General features: G+C 52.1%; 1 protein-coding gene across 1 annotated transcript; it reads right to left on the reverse strand.

The window, feature by feature from the left end:
• Positions 1-12512: 12512 nt before the first annotated feature.
• On the reverse strand, positions 12513-13475 carry Mrgprd (MAS related GPR family member D). The gene has a single exon (XM_057777008.1). The coding sequence runs from the start codon at positions 13473-13475 to the stop codon at positions 12513-12515; it is 963 nt and encodes a 320-aa protein (XP_057632991.1).
• Between the last annotated feature and the right edge of the window lie 333 nt (positions 13476-13808).

Below are 13808 nucleotides of genomic sequence, written 5' to 3' on the forward strand. Positions count from 1 at the left end.
TGCAAGGTAAGTGAAGTGGCCAGCGAAGCCTGTCCACTGCCTGCACAGGCCACTGCCAGTCCCTGTTGTCCCCCTGTGCAGCCATCTGTCCCACTCAGGTGACTGAACACAGTGCCAGTTCTTTGCTGCTCTCCTGCACTGCCATTTGGCTGACGGTCAGGCCCTGGAGGCCCCTGATGGATGAACCTGCACTGGCTGATACGTAGAGCCCTTCCCCATGCACTGGCCGATACCTAGAGTCCCTCCCCCATTGCCCTTTCCCAGCTGCTCTCTCAGTACCACCGAGATCTCTCCATGATCCAGGAACCGAGGGATGAGCATCTCACACAGGGTCCAACACCTGCGCAGGGATCAGGAAGTCTGGTTGCCAGCCTGTGTGCCTCCCTGGCCATCAGGATGTGAAGGCCACCTAGGTACAAAGAGCAGAGGGACCCCAACTGTGCTGTGATCCAGACTCTTCATCATCGGAAGCTTGATGGTTGCTAATGACCTGCCCCCAGCAGACCCTGCTTCATCTACAGGTAGCCATAGAGGCCAGAACACACTCACAGGCATTGTGCTGCCCAGCCCTCAGTGTCCTCATATCTCTGAACCACCTAGATGCCATGCAAGGCTCCAGGGACTCAGTACACAGAAGGGACTGGAATAACTAGGGAACCGGGAGCAGGTTCATGTGGGCATGGGGACCCTAGGTTCCAGGACATTCTTCACAGACACCCAATGGGTTCTACTTAGAGACCTGGACAAGGCTATGAGGATCTGTGGGACTCTACCCACACAGTCGTAAACTTCATGTACAGCCCCTTGAGCTGACCACATACGTAGGCCTCATGATGCCCTGGTCAAGCATCAAGGAAGCTGTCCCTGGTATCCATCTTGGCTGTGGTATCAATATGAGAGGCCTCTGGGTATCTCCTCAGAAGAAACAGCCCCCTGGTGCTGCCATCCCAGTTCAGGATGCCATGGCAGGAGGCTCATGAGTTTGAGGCCAGTTGGAGCTATGTAGTGAGCCCCCAACTCCAAAAGCAGCCATGGCAAAAATAGCTGAAGTCCAAAGGAAAGGCAGTGTGGGGTTGCCTTGGAGTCAGAAGAGCCAGGCAGCGGGGGTCAGCGTGAGACCCGGGTGAGTTCCTTGGAAAAAGTCACTGGCTGTGTGCTCTGCCTCCCCCCTTAGCCTGGGGAGCAGGGAGATGGGGGCAGCTTTATTTCTAGGTCAGCGAGGGCCTGAGAAAGTGACAGGAACGCAGACAGGGTCAGGGTCAGGATCACACCAGGGCAAAGCCAAGACTGGGGCAGGCTCTGGTGTGGCACCAGAGAGGACAGTGTTCCCGAGGTCACCGTGGGAGGGAAGATGGCCTGGGGGGGGGGGGAGCTCATTGTCAGTGTGTCCAGCAGGAGACCGGAGGACAGAAGGAGCCCTGGGCAGGGATGCCCAGGAGAGAGTCCTGCCTATTGCTTGGCAGCTGTATGGGAGGGTGGGAGCAGGGCTGCTGAGTTGGGGTGCAGCCTGAGGCTGGGGTAACTCTGAGCATTTATGTACACACCCAAAGCAGCTTTGCCGGCCCATCTCCATTGCTGGAATGAAATGCCCAATGCGGGATGCTTTATAAGCAAAGGAGGCACGTTAGCTCACGGTTTTGGAGGATAGTAGCTAAACAGTGTGGTGCAGGCTCTGGGGAGGGGCTGCTAGGGGGAGTGGTGGGGCCCGAGTCCAGAGGCCTGAGGACCAGGGGCTCTGAGGCCGAGAGGAGAAAGCAGATGCTGGGACCCCCAGCTGCAGCTCCAGCAGGAGATGGGGAGAGTTACCCCTCCCTCTGCATAGTGTCCCCACACCCACCGAGGAGGGTGGATCTGCCCTATGTCACTCATGGAGTCTGAAGCTCACCTTGCTCTAGAATCCCTCCCAAGAAGGCCCACAGTGATGACTCACGGGCTACCTTAACCCAACCAGGCCAGCACATGGAACTAACCGCTGCCATCAGCAAAGACCCTTTTTCTATAAAAGGTCCTGGACAAAGGTTGGGGCTGGGGGGCACTGCTCAGCCAGGGATAGGAAGTAGCAATGCTGAGGAAGGAAGAGAAGTGGGAACATGCCGGTGTGAAGTAAGTGGTAAGGGTGTCTCCCGCCTGTTGATAACATGTCCCAAGGACACCCCTCACCCCACTGAGGGGGTCCCAGCCACACCTGTCCAGCCCAGATCCTCCTCATCCTGCCTCACTCATCTGTGTCCCTTCACATGTGACAGGTGACTAACCTCAAATGTGTGTCTGTAACTGGTTGTATGGTGTCCTTCACGGTCCAGAGAGTTGGAGGGACCAGAGTGGGTTTGTCTGCCCGGAATGGAGCCTTACACTATTGAGTTAAAGCAACACAGATTGTGGGGTCCCTGCCAAGAGGACCCCTCCCGCCTCAAGCCTCATGACTGACTCTGATGGAATGTTCTCGGCCCCCCAGCCATGCTGGCTGGGGGAGCTGGCCTCATGCCTTTCGGTTGTCTTCCAAGATACACAACCACCTCAGAAAGCACACCCCTGACACCCCTCCCCTGGTCAAGGGAGTCCTGCATCCTGCATTTGTGCTCATAAAGAGCGACGTTTCAAAAGGACAAAGCCTACCTCAAAACAGTTTGGGGGTTTTCCAAGGCTTCCAGCTGTTGTTTTGTAATAAAGCAAACAAAGAAAAGTATTATTTTGCCCTTTTGATTTTTTTTCCTTTTGTGTGTTTATGTGTGTGTGTTCGAGAGAGCAGCTGGTTATGTAGCCCAGGCTGGCCTGCTCACCACCCTGCCTCGGCTTCGTGGTGCTGAGTCACAGAAGCACAGGACTCCGACAGTGGCTGGGTGTGCATAGGTGCCTGCGGAGGACGAGGTCAGTGTCAGTGGGTGTCGGTGGGTGTCTTCCTCAGTCACTGTGGAGGCTGAGGTCGGTGTTGGGTGGGTGTCGGTGGGTGTCTTCCTCAGTCACTGTGGAGGCTGAGGTCGGTGTCAGGTGGGTGTCTTCCTCAGTCACTGTGGAGGCTGAGGTCGGTGTCGGGTGGGTGTCGGTGGGTGTCTTCCTCAGTCACTGTGGAGGCTGAGGTCGGTGTCGGGTGGGTGTTGGTGGGTGTCTTCCTCAGTCACTGTGCACCGTTTATGGAGACAGGGACCCTCGGGGAACCTCGCACCTGCTGATTCACATGAGCTGCTGGTCAGCAAACTCTGGGATCCTCCTGTGTCTGTCCCCCCAGAGCTAAGATTCTGGTATGCACCCTCAGATCCTCCTTTTTACCCGACAGGTGTTGTGCCCACCAAACTACCTTCCTAGCCTCAGAATGGTTTGCTTTTTAGCACAGGGCAGCTTAGACAGGTGGACGAGGCCTCAGGTACCCAGGCTCTGCTCCTTTTAAGGCCTCTCTCTTGGGCTTGCAGGGCGCTTCCTTTCTCAGATGTCTTTTTACTACCTATATCTTATATCCTCCTCTTTGAAGACCCCAGTGGCTTCAGAGGAGGCTCCTTGGGGCCAGATTAATGTAGCCACCCCACCCTCACTCCAAGCTCAATCACATTCTGATGTGCTGGGGGCAGGCAAGGCTTTCAAATGTGAGCTAGGGAAACATACTTGACCCATGATAGAGTCTTGATCCTGGAAGCCTCAGGAAAATCCCCCAAGAACAAACCCAGTATCTCAAAGTGACACTGGGATGGACGGGAGGAGGCCCTCTCTGCTGGTGTCTTAAGGAACAACTAATTCAATGTCTCTCCCGCCCTCTGGGGAGTCAGAATCCCTGCTTCATCCTGCAGTTCCAGTAATTGCAGAGGACCCAGCTCCTGCCCAAAGGAACAGGTACCATGTGTCTCTTAGGCTGGGGTCTCGGAATGGAGGACAATCAAAGGAGCCCTTGACAGAAAACACCTTCCATTAAATGCAGAGATGGCAGGTTCCATTCGCATCCACAGCTGGGAAACCCACAGATCAGGGATGGACAGGGCCTCAGACCTCAGAAAATGAAGGTGACAACTACCACCCAGTCACCACACCCTGAGTAAACAACTGGCTTTAGTCCCAGCTGGCTTGGTGGCAGCTGTGACCTCAGGCTTCTTGTGCCCCCAGGCTTCCCTCCCTCCCCAGTCCTCACACCACGGCACTGTGGTTGGTGTGTGCACAGGCTAGTCACATTCCTTATGCTGCTCAGGAGAGCAGGCTCCATCCAGCTCCCACAGTGCCTCACCCCAGCAAACAACAGGCCAGCGGTGGGGCTGGGGCAGTGGGAGGAGCAACCCTCTGGGCTCACTTAAGGACCCCGACTCCACTGGGCCTTGGCTGTGACTCAGGAGCTGATGGAATGCAGATTCCCACAAGGAGACTGGCTTTGAAGGAAGCTGGCTGCTAGCCACACCTCAGGCCCAGCCCGCCAAGGTCCGTGGCTTCTCCCAAGCAGAGGAGCCCAGGTGTTTCTCAGGGTGGGGGGTGGGGGCCGGGGATGTGGTTCTGACCCCACAGCTGGCTCTGTATAATATGCCTGAGGCTCCCCATCAGCAGATCCCGGTCCGTGGATTTTCTGGTGAGCTTGGGGAAAAGTGCATGAGTTTGGTCCAAGTAGACTCTCATCCAGGTCATCAGCAGCTGTCAGGCCCAGGAGATTCATGGGAAACATGGAAGAGAAGGATCCACCCTTCTCTTGGGGCCCCTGAGCTGTTAGAATGGAATCTGAGAAGCAGAAATCCATCATTCTAGCAGAGAGAGAACTCTGTCTGAGAGTCAAACCGTGGGGCAGCTGAGCCCTGGGAAGGAAGAGGTTCCTGAGGACCTGCTCTGGTCACCTGTGTCCTCCTGAGCCTGAAGCCATGTTTGGAGTTTTCAGTAACTGAACAGTAAGTTCCTCTTCCCTCTACGGGACAGTGTCCCTTCCTGTTTCTAGCAGCTTGGCCTCCTAGGAGCATGAATGGTGTCTGCCTTGGTCCTCCCCTCTCTCTCTGTCCCTGCACACACCTTCTGTAAGGACACCAGCCACTTTCAATCAGCAGTCACTCTAATCCACTAGGATCCTGCCTTCGCCAGTTACACCTGCCAAGAGCACAGCAATAAGAACTTCTGGGGGAAGATGGTCTCAAATAGCCCAGGCTGCCCTTGAACTTGGCATTTGGGGAGGAAAGACTGGGTTTACTTCCCATCAAGCCTGGTGCTTAAAAAGGGATTTGGGGATTGAAGAGATGGCCAGTGGCTAAAAGGACGTTCTGCTTTTTGCAAAGGACCAGCGTTTGGTTCCCAGCGCTCACATTGGGTAATTTATGACACCTAGAACTCCAGCTCCAGGGGATCCACCCACTGCCCTCTTCTGACCTCTGAGAGCACTGGACACACATAGTACACACAGAGACACACATGCACACAAATAAAAATCGTTTTTAAAAGGTGGGAAGCTGGGTAAGTAGGGTGTGGTGACACATCTGTACTCCTAGTTGACTTGGAAAGCTGAGGCAGGAGGATTGCTGAACCCACAATTTGAAAGTCAGCCTGAGTAACATAGAAAGACAGTTTTTAAAAAGGGAGGGAGGGAGGAAAAAAGGAGTTAGGAAGGGGCTGTGGCTCAGTTGGTAGAGTGTTTACCCAGCATGCATGAAGCCCTGGTTCCATGCTCTCAGCTTTACATACAACTAGATACAACTAGGCTTAGTAGTAAAAACCTGTAATCCCAACACTTGGGAGATGACAGCAGGAGGATTAGGAGTTCAAGACTATCCTTGGATATAGTGAGTCCAAGGCCAGCCCGGTCTATAAGAGACCCTGTCTTGAAAAAAAGAAAAAAAAGAAAGAAAGGAAGGAAGGAAGGAAGGAAGGAAGGAAGGAAGGAAGGAAGGAGCAGAGAAAAGAGGATGTTGGCTGCCAGACCAGGGGAGGACCTAAGTCACTGAGTTGAGGCTTTTTTTTTTCTCTCGCACATATTTCTGACACACTCGTATGCTCACAGAGGGTATCTGAGACCATCCTGGTGTCCCTGTGTTGGGTTCGGCCTGAGTCTCTCCCTGGCAAAGAGTCTCTGGGTCTCTCTGGACTGTGTGAAGTGAGAGGGAGGAAGAGCCATGCCAAGCTCATTCCTTTCCCCTGATCTCATCTCTTTTTGGCCCAGAGCTCTGCCACAGGAGCCCTGGGCTAAGTGAGCTGGAGACTGGCTAAGTCGCCTGCAGAGCCTCAGGAACACATCTGAGCACCAGGCATGGGAGCTGGGGTGCAGGACCCTGTCCCCTCAAACACTGAACCGTGAAGCCTGCAGCCCTCTCTCCTCCATCTGGGAGGGAAATTAGTCTCTGCAGAGTCCCCTCAGAGAGCAGGGACTCCAGAGTGGATGGGGCAAGGGGGGCTCCGTGGGTGGTTGCACAGGGTCCTCTATGTACTTTCCTGACCTCTTCTTCCCAGGGCAGGCTCTGCAGTGGCTTGGGAGCAAGACCCAGCTCACAAAGAGCGCTCAGGGAGGGTTTTTAAGTGAACCCTAGGCATTTGAAAACTCAAAAGTTCTCTCTTTCTCCCTCCCTCCCTTCTTCCCACCCCCATTTCTGTGGTACTGGCATCCAACACAGAGCCTCACACATGTTAGGCAAGTTCTCTACCACTGAGTCACCATCTTAGTCCAAAAAATGCTCTAATTTAGCAAACTACAGAAGTACATTGTGAAGGATTTTTTTCTTTCCCCCAGACTAGCCTTTGGGAGTGGGGGTGTCCTTTCAGCTTTGGCTAGGAAGATCCCTTGGGGTTTCAGCTCAGAAATAAGATGAATTAGGGTTTGAGATGTCAGTCTGGCTGCTGGGAGCAGTAGCTGCAGCCTACAGGACCCTCCCCTCCCTGCCATCTGTCCCTGACTAACCTGTGGGTCTGGTGACCAGCTGGAACTGAAATGGGGGCTCTTGTACCCTGACATTTTGTGTGATCCTAAGCTTCTCAGTTGAGAAGGGAGACATGCTGAGGGAGAGAGTGAAGTCACACAGGTGAAGTCGACTCCAGCTTTGGTGACGAGGGGTGAGATCCTGCCAGATTGTAGGTTGTGGACAGCAACAGACACTGCAAAGACTCCAGAAAACAGCAAATTGTGATGTGGTTTTCAATCATTTTAGGCCATGCATGCTGATAATTTTCTCATAGATCAGCAGATTATTTTCTGACAAGAAAATTGAATTATAATTCAAATTTCAAAGCACGATTGACCCAACTTTGTTCTGTATCATTGTTGTTTTTGTTGTTATTGTTATTTTGATTTTTTTTGTTTTGTTTTTTTTTTTGTTTTTTCGAGACAGGGTTTCTCTGTAGCATTGGTGCCTGTCCCGGAACTAGCTCTTGTAGACCAGGCTGGCCTCGAACTCACAGAGATCTGCCTGCCTCTGCCTCCCGAGTGCTGGGATTAAAGGTGTGCACCACCACCGCCCGGCTGTTATTTTGATTTTTTGAGGCAGGGTTTCTCTGTGTAACAGCTCTGTCTGTCCTGGTACTCCTTTGTAGTCCAGGCTGGTGTTGAACTCATGGAGATCTGCCTGCCTCTGCCTACTCAGTGCTAGGATTAAGGGTGTGGTGTCACCACTGGCCAGCTACTATAATTTTTTTAATTGTTGTTGATTTTTATATAGGTGCATGTATGTGTTTGTGTCTTTATGTGTATTATGTGCAAATGGTGTCCTCAGAGGCCAAAAGAGGGCATCAGATTCCTTGGACCTAGACTAATGGATGATTGTGAGCTGCCATGTGGGTGCTTGGAAGTGAACCTGGATCCTATGCAAGGGCAGCCAGTGTGTTTAACCTCTGAGCTGTCTCTCCAGCCTCTATTCTCTCTCTCTCTCTCTCTCTCTCTCTCTCTCTCTCTCTCTCTCTCTCTCGTGTGTGTGTGTGTGCGTGCTTGTGTGCATGAGTGTGGGTACCTGCTGAAGCTACAGAATGCCCTTGGATCCCCTGGATCTGAAGTTACAAGCAGTTGTGACTTTTGTGTGAGGGATGCACTTGTTGGTGTAGGTGTGTGAATGTGTGGGTGTGAATATGGAGGTCGATATTAGTGTTTTTCTTCCACTAGGCTCCACCGTTATTTTTGGGAAAGGGTTTATTGAGCCTGAACCTCATGAAGGCCTTGCCACACGTCAGGGATTGGTTGTCTCCACCCTGTCCCTTCTCCGCAGGCCCGGAGTTACAGGAATGTGTGACTGCTGTGCCCAGCTTTTTACATGGGTTCTGGGATCCGAACTCAAGTCTTTGTGATTGCAAGAAGTTGACTGAGCCACCTTCTGGTTCCAAACATTTTAATGCAGGCTTAGCACTAGAGTTAGGAGAAAGAGAGACCCTTGGGAGAAAGTGACATTCACCTGAGATGTAGGTGTGGACTTCTAAAGAGTGTAGCAGATGGAAAGAGGTGGTCAGAGCACCTCAGGCAGGGAGGGCTATTGTGAAGTCCCAGCGTTAGCTGCACACATTCCTTTGCTGCCTTCAAGTTACATCTTAATGATTGCTAAGGGCTCTCCTCCACCTTCTCTTTCTCTCTCTCTCCCTCCCCACCCCCAATGATAAGGGAGATTATAAGGTGACTCTGGTGATGTTTCTAATGGATTAAGCCAGGTAAGGTGAATCTGGAAGCCTGTAGGTTGGCCAAGGGTTTAGGACACATCCTTCTTGTCAACAGGGTTTCTGAGAGATTATGAGAAACTGCAGATTCACAGCTGGGAGGGGAAGGCCTGGACAGTTAGTTTTGGAATCTCCACTTCTTTACTGGCAAGAGGCTTTAACCAGATTCCTGGGTGAAGGTCTTGGTTCCTGTCTTGCACCCTCAAGATTTTTTTCATTTTTCCATCATACCTCATATTGACCTAAAACAGGGTATTATCTGCTGAGCCCCTGGTACGCCTCTCTAACCTCAGGCACCCCGTCCCTCCAGGTAGCCTCTAGCACTCCTAGGCAGCACCCAGCCCTCCAGGAAGACTCCAGCACTCCCAGATAACACCCAGCCCCTCCAGGGAGTCTCCAGCAGTCCTGGACAGCACCCAGCCCCTCCAGGAAGTCTCCAGCACTCCTGGACAGCACCCAGCCCCTCCAGGGAGCCTCACCTCTTGCCGTCTGCTCAGTTGCTCCAGTCCTCTGTAGCATCTACTGTACTTAGTGTTGGGAACTTCTGAGAGGTCTGGGCTGTGACTAAAGCTCCCATCTGTCTCGCAGCACTATGTGGCCAGACTCCTGTGCCTCTGACCTCTCCCTTGCAGTGCGATGGAAACCACTCAGGCCACTTCTGAACCTGGATCAAGAACAAGTGCAGGCCAGCTTGCAATCCCAGCTGCTCTGGAGACAGAGGCAGGAAGATTATATATGGGGCCCTTCCTGGTATCCCGCTAAATTAAGCTAACCCTACTCAAACTCTGCTAGCCTAGCTACTGTCACCCAAACTAGTAGTTTAGAGTAGAAAATCACTATCAGCCACTCCTGCCTAATGACCTTCATTCAGAGGTGAAGGGATCCTCTGTCTAATAAGCTATAAAACAGGTTTAAAACACAGAGGAAGTCCAACCGTGTTTGTTGTCGTTGTCAAACCTAGGTACTAGAGGAGCAGAAGCCTCAGCTCACAGCCGTGCTGTGGTGGCGCTCACCTTTAATCCCAACACTCAGCAGGCAGAGGCAGGAGGATCTCTGTGAGTTCTAGGACAGTCTGATTTACAGAGTGAGTTCCAGGACAGCCAGGGCTACACAGAGACACCCTGTCTAGAAAAATCAAAGAATAAAGACAAGACTGAGCCCCCATGTCAGAGTGTGACCTCCTGGTCGTTCTGTCGGTGGGAGGAAGGCTGCGGCCTGCACTGGAGTATAAGGCCGATGATTTTGTGCCGGCGTCACGCTTTGCAAAGTCGTGAGGTAAACTTGCCTCTCTGTCTCCACGTTTCTCATGGCTCAAGGCTTTTCTGAACAACTGAGGTAGACCCCATCTTCAACAAAGAATGAGAAGGAGTTGTAATCCCAGCACTCAGGAGGCTGAGACAGGAGGATTACAGTTAAGGCCAGCCTGGGCTACATACCAGTCGTCTAGCTGGGGCTACATAGTAAGGCTCGGTCTCAAAACAAAAAGTAAAAAAGAAGGCTGAACCTTCATGGTGGCACACAACCATCTGTAATTCCAGTTCCAGGGGATCTGACGCCCTCTTCTGGCCTCCACAGGCACTGGGCACACCCATGGTACACATGCATATAGATAAAAACACCGTACACAATAAAATTAAATGATTTTTTAGAGGGGGTAATCCTTGCTGGAGGGCATTGAGACAGGGTCTCTCTACAGAGTCCTGGTTGTCCTGGAACTCACTTTGTAGACCAGGCTGGCCTCGAACTAAGGGATTCACCTTCCCTTGCCTGCCAAGGATTAAAGGCCTACAGGGCCCAAATAACCCTTTAAAAAGAAAAGGATAGAGGCTGTGCTCACTGTTGGCGATCAAGCCAGGTATGCAATACCCCTTGATCTGATTCCAAGGGGAATCTTTTTCTCAATTTCAGGGGGGAAAACTCAAAAACATCAAACAAAACAAATCCCACATGCTAAACAACCCAGGGAGATTCCAGGAAGGGTTCCTAGGCCAATAACTGGGCTGGAGCGGCCACTAAGTTGCCCTTCAGTTGGAGGGCAGTGGCTGGAGATTGTTACTGAATAGTGTCGAAGGCAATACTCAAGATTCAAAGGCTGCAATTAGGTCAGAGACACAGAAGTCTTTTTGTGTCTCTTGTTTTGTTCTTCTTTTCTGTTCTTTTATTGTTAATTACACATAAGAATCATACAGGTTTATGGGGTCCAAGGTGCCATTTTAATGCATATATATACACAGTGGGGTGACCAGCATTTCTGTTACTGGCCTTTGATAAAGCCTTCCAGATCCTCTGGGAGGTGTCCCTCTATTGACTCAGGCTCCCTGCTGTCCCTGCCTACTGCAGAGCTTTGTCTGTTCAGCAACCTCTTTCCTTCTTGTCCCTCTCTCCTTCCTCCCAGCCTCTGACTGTCAGGTTTCTGTCCTTTGCTGCTTCAAGGCCAACAGGTGCAGGCATCTTGGGGAAAAGCCTATGGGTCTGTCAGGGAACTAGGGATACAAGAGGACACCATGGGTCAATTCAGAGCCTGTGGGTGAGCCAGGGGGTCAAGTGGGGGACAAGGGCACTGAGATGTGGGTAAGAGACAGTGACACAGCTGGCTGACTTGTGGAGTTCTGTTCACTGAGTATCAGTCACAACCATTGCCACCGTGACCAAGCAGTTATAAGCTCCCTCAGAGAACTTCATGAAGAAGCCTGTGGGGGTCCTCTCAAGAAAAGAGGGTGGGAGAGTCTGAGACTCCTCCCCCTTCTCCTGTGCCTCCCCCCCCCTGGAGATAACCCCACTCCAGCTGCTCTTGGTTTGGGGAGATGCTAGACGGTTAGTAAGGGAGCCCTTCATCTGCACAGCCTCTGGGAGTTGTCATCCATGCTAGGGTGGGACTTTTCAGAGATGTTGCTGTTTTAGGGTCACCTACATTTCTGTAAGTAACCTCTGATCCACACTTCTGTGAGCCAATAACTCACTGGATCATCAGACTGGGATTGGATGGGATTGTTCCTTGGTCTGTCATCAGTGCCCTGTCTGGGATGTGTAGGTGTGTGTCCATGCCACCCCAGGAAAAGTCACACAATCTGCTGCAGGCACACTCAATGACAAGTGCATTAGAGCTAGCGCTTTGAGCATGGAGTGATGTCACCAGTATACTCCCAAGTCCAAGGTGCTGTGCTGTTTAGCTTTAACTGTCAATCCAACACAACCTAGAATCACATAGGGAGAAAGCCTCAGTGAAGAATTACCTAGATCAAGTTAGGGTGTGGGCATGTCTTGAGGAATTGTCTTGATTGTTGATTGACACAGGAAGACCCAGCCCACTGTGGGTAACACCCTTCCCTAGGCAGAGAGTTCTGAACAGACTAAGAGAGAAAAAAGCTAGCTGAGAGTAAGCAAGCAGGGATGGATAAATGCATTTGCTTTCTGTCTCTCTCTCTCTTTCTCTCTCTCCTTTCTTTTTTTCCTCTTGACATGACATCCCTATCTGCTTTAATTCTTGCTTTAATTTCCCTGAAATGAGGGGTTGTGATCTGCAGTTGTAAGTCAAATAAACTGTTTCTCCCCATCTTGCTTTTTGTCAGGGAATTTCTCCCAACAACTGAACTCAAAGTAGGACTGATGCCATCTCAAAAAGATAGGGTGGCTAGGATTGTTCTTGTCCACCCACATGAGACGCTATCGCCACCTGGAGACTCTATTTCCCAGACAACCTTGCACAAGATGGAGCCTAAAGCTAGGATCTGTGTCTAAACAGGTGAAATGGAAAGAAATGTTGCCTCATCTCCCAGTTTAGATTAGGAACACAAGGTGACAGTGGTGAGCCCTTTGGCATAGAGGAAAGTGACCCCAAATGGTGAGCTGCAAGACCTTTGGGGTCACCCACTGAAGGCCAGTGGGATACTCATAGGGAAAGGCTGGGAGGGGCTGGCAGGGAGGCCTTAGGTGGGCTGCCTTCAGACTTCATCATTTGTGCACATGGATGGTGTTTCCCTGCCCTCTGGCTCAGGCTCATCCCGAAGCGCCCGCCCCAGCACAGCGCCCAGGGAGTCCTGCAGCCGGTGGCTCTTCTGGCTGCCCACAAGGAAGTAGATGACTGGGTTGGCGCTGCTGCTCAAGCACGAAGAGAAGCGTGACAAGCAGATATACAGGGAGACCACGTTCTGTGACAGCTCCTCCCAGTAGAGAAAGAACCAGTAGAAGCCCAGGGGCAGCGAGCAGGTGAGGAACACGAAAACAGAAGCCAGGATGACCACAAACAGCCGACGGGGCCGCCGTCTCCGCAGCAGGGTGTTCTTCCGTACCCGGACGAGGAGTATGGTGCTGGACAGGATCATGATGGGCATGAAAACCCCCAGGATAATACCACTGACCACCATGTCCATCATGAAGCACAACTCCTTGCTGGGATGCCAGAACTGGACGCAGAAGAATGAAGCCAGGAAGTTCATCAGCAGGGCCAGTACCCAGAGCACACCACACACTGCCGCTGACAGGTGCTGGGGCTGGTGGCACTTATACCAGATGGGGAAAAGCACGGAGAGGCAGCGCTGGGTGCTGATGGCCGTCAGCAAACTCAGGCCGGCAGTGTAGGCAAAGTACTTGATTCTCCTCACCCCCTCGTAGATTTTGGTGGAGGTGCTGGCTGGGAGCAGGAGCCCTGTTTCCAGGCCGAGCATGGACGCCATGCAGAACAGGAAGAGGAGGTCAGCCACCGCCAGGTTGAGAATGTACACACAGAAGGGGGACCTCTGCACACGGAAGCTCAGCAGCCAAGTCACCACGCTGTTGCCTGCCATGCCCAAAACACAGGTAACCATGGCAAGAAATGTCACCGAAAAGTAGACCCAGGTCACAGAGTCCATGGTGGGGCTGAAGGTCAGACCTGAGGCCGGGCTGCTGTTGCTAATGTAGTTCATTCATAAGGAAGGAAAAGGGACCTGGGTTAAATTCTGTGTTGCTGGACCATTGGACCTATGGGAATGCTGAAATTTTCCTTCAGGCATCCCCCGGGCTCCCACTGTGGCTGAATCTGGCAAAGGACCAGACAGACACCCACCTGCCTGCTAAATACACTCCTCAGGTTCCGCTCCCTCCCGGCCTGAGTGTCTTTCTTTTGTTGAGACAAGGTCTCACATAGGCCAAGCTGGCCTCAAACTCCCTGTACAGCTGAGGAGGAGCTTAAATTCCTGACCCCCCTGCCTCAGCTTCCCAAGTGCTGGCATTAAAACTGTATAGCATCACACCCAGTG

This window comes from Chionomys nivalis, chromosome 8 (assembly GCF_950005125.1).
Source record: "Chionomys nivalis chromosome 8, mChiNiv1.1, whole genome shotgun sequence".
NCBI lineage: Eukaryota > Metazoa > Chordata > Mammalia > Rodentia > Cricetidae > Chionomys > Chionomys nivalis.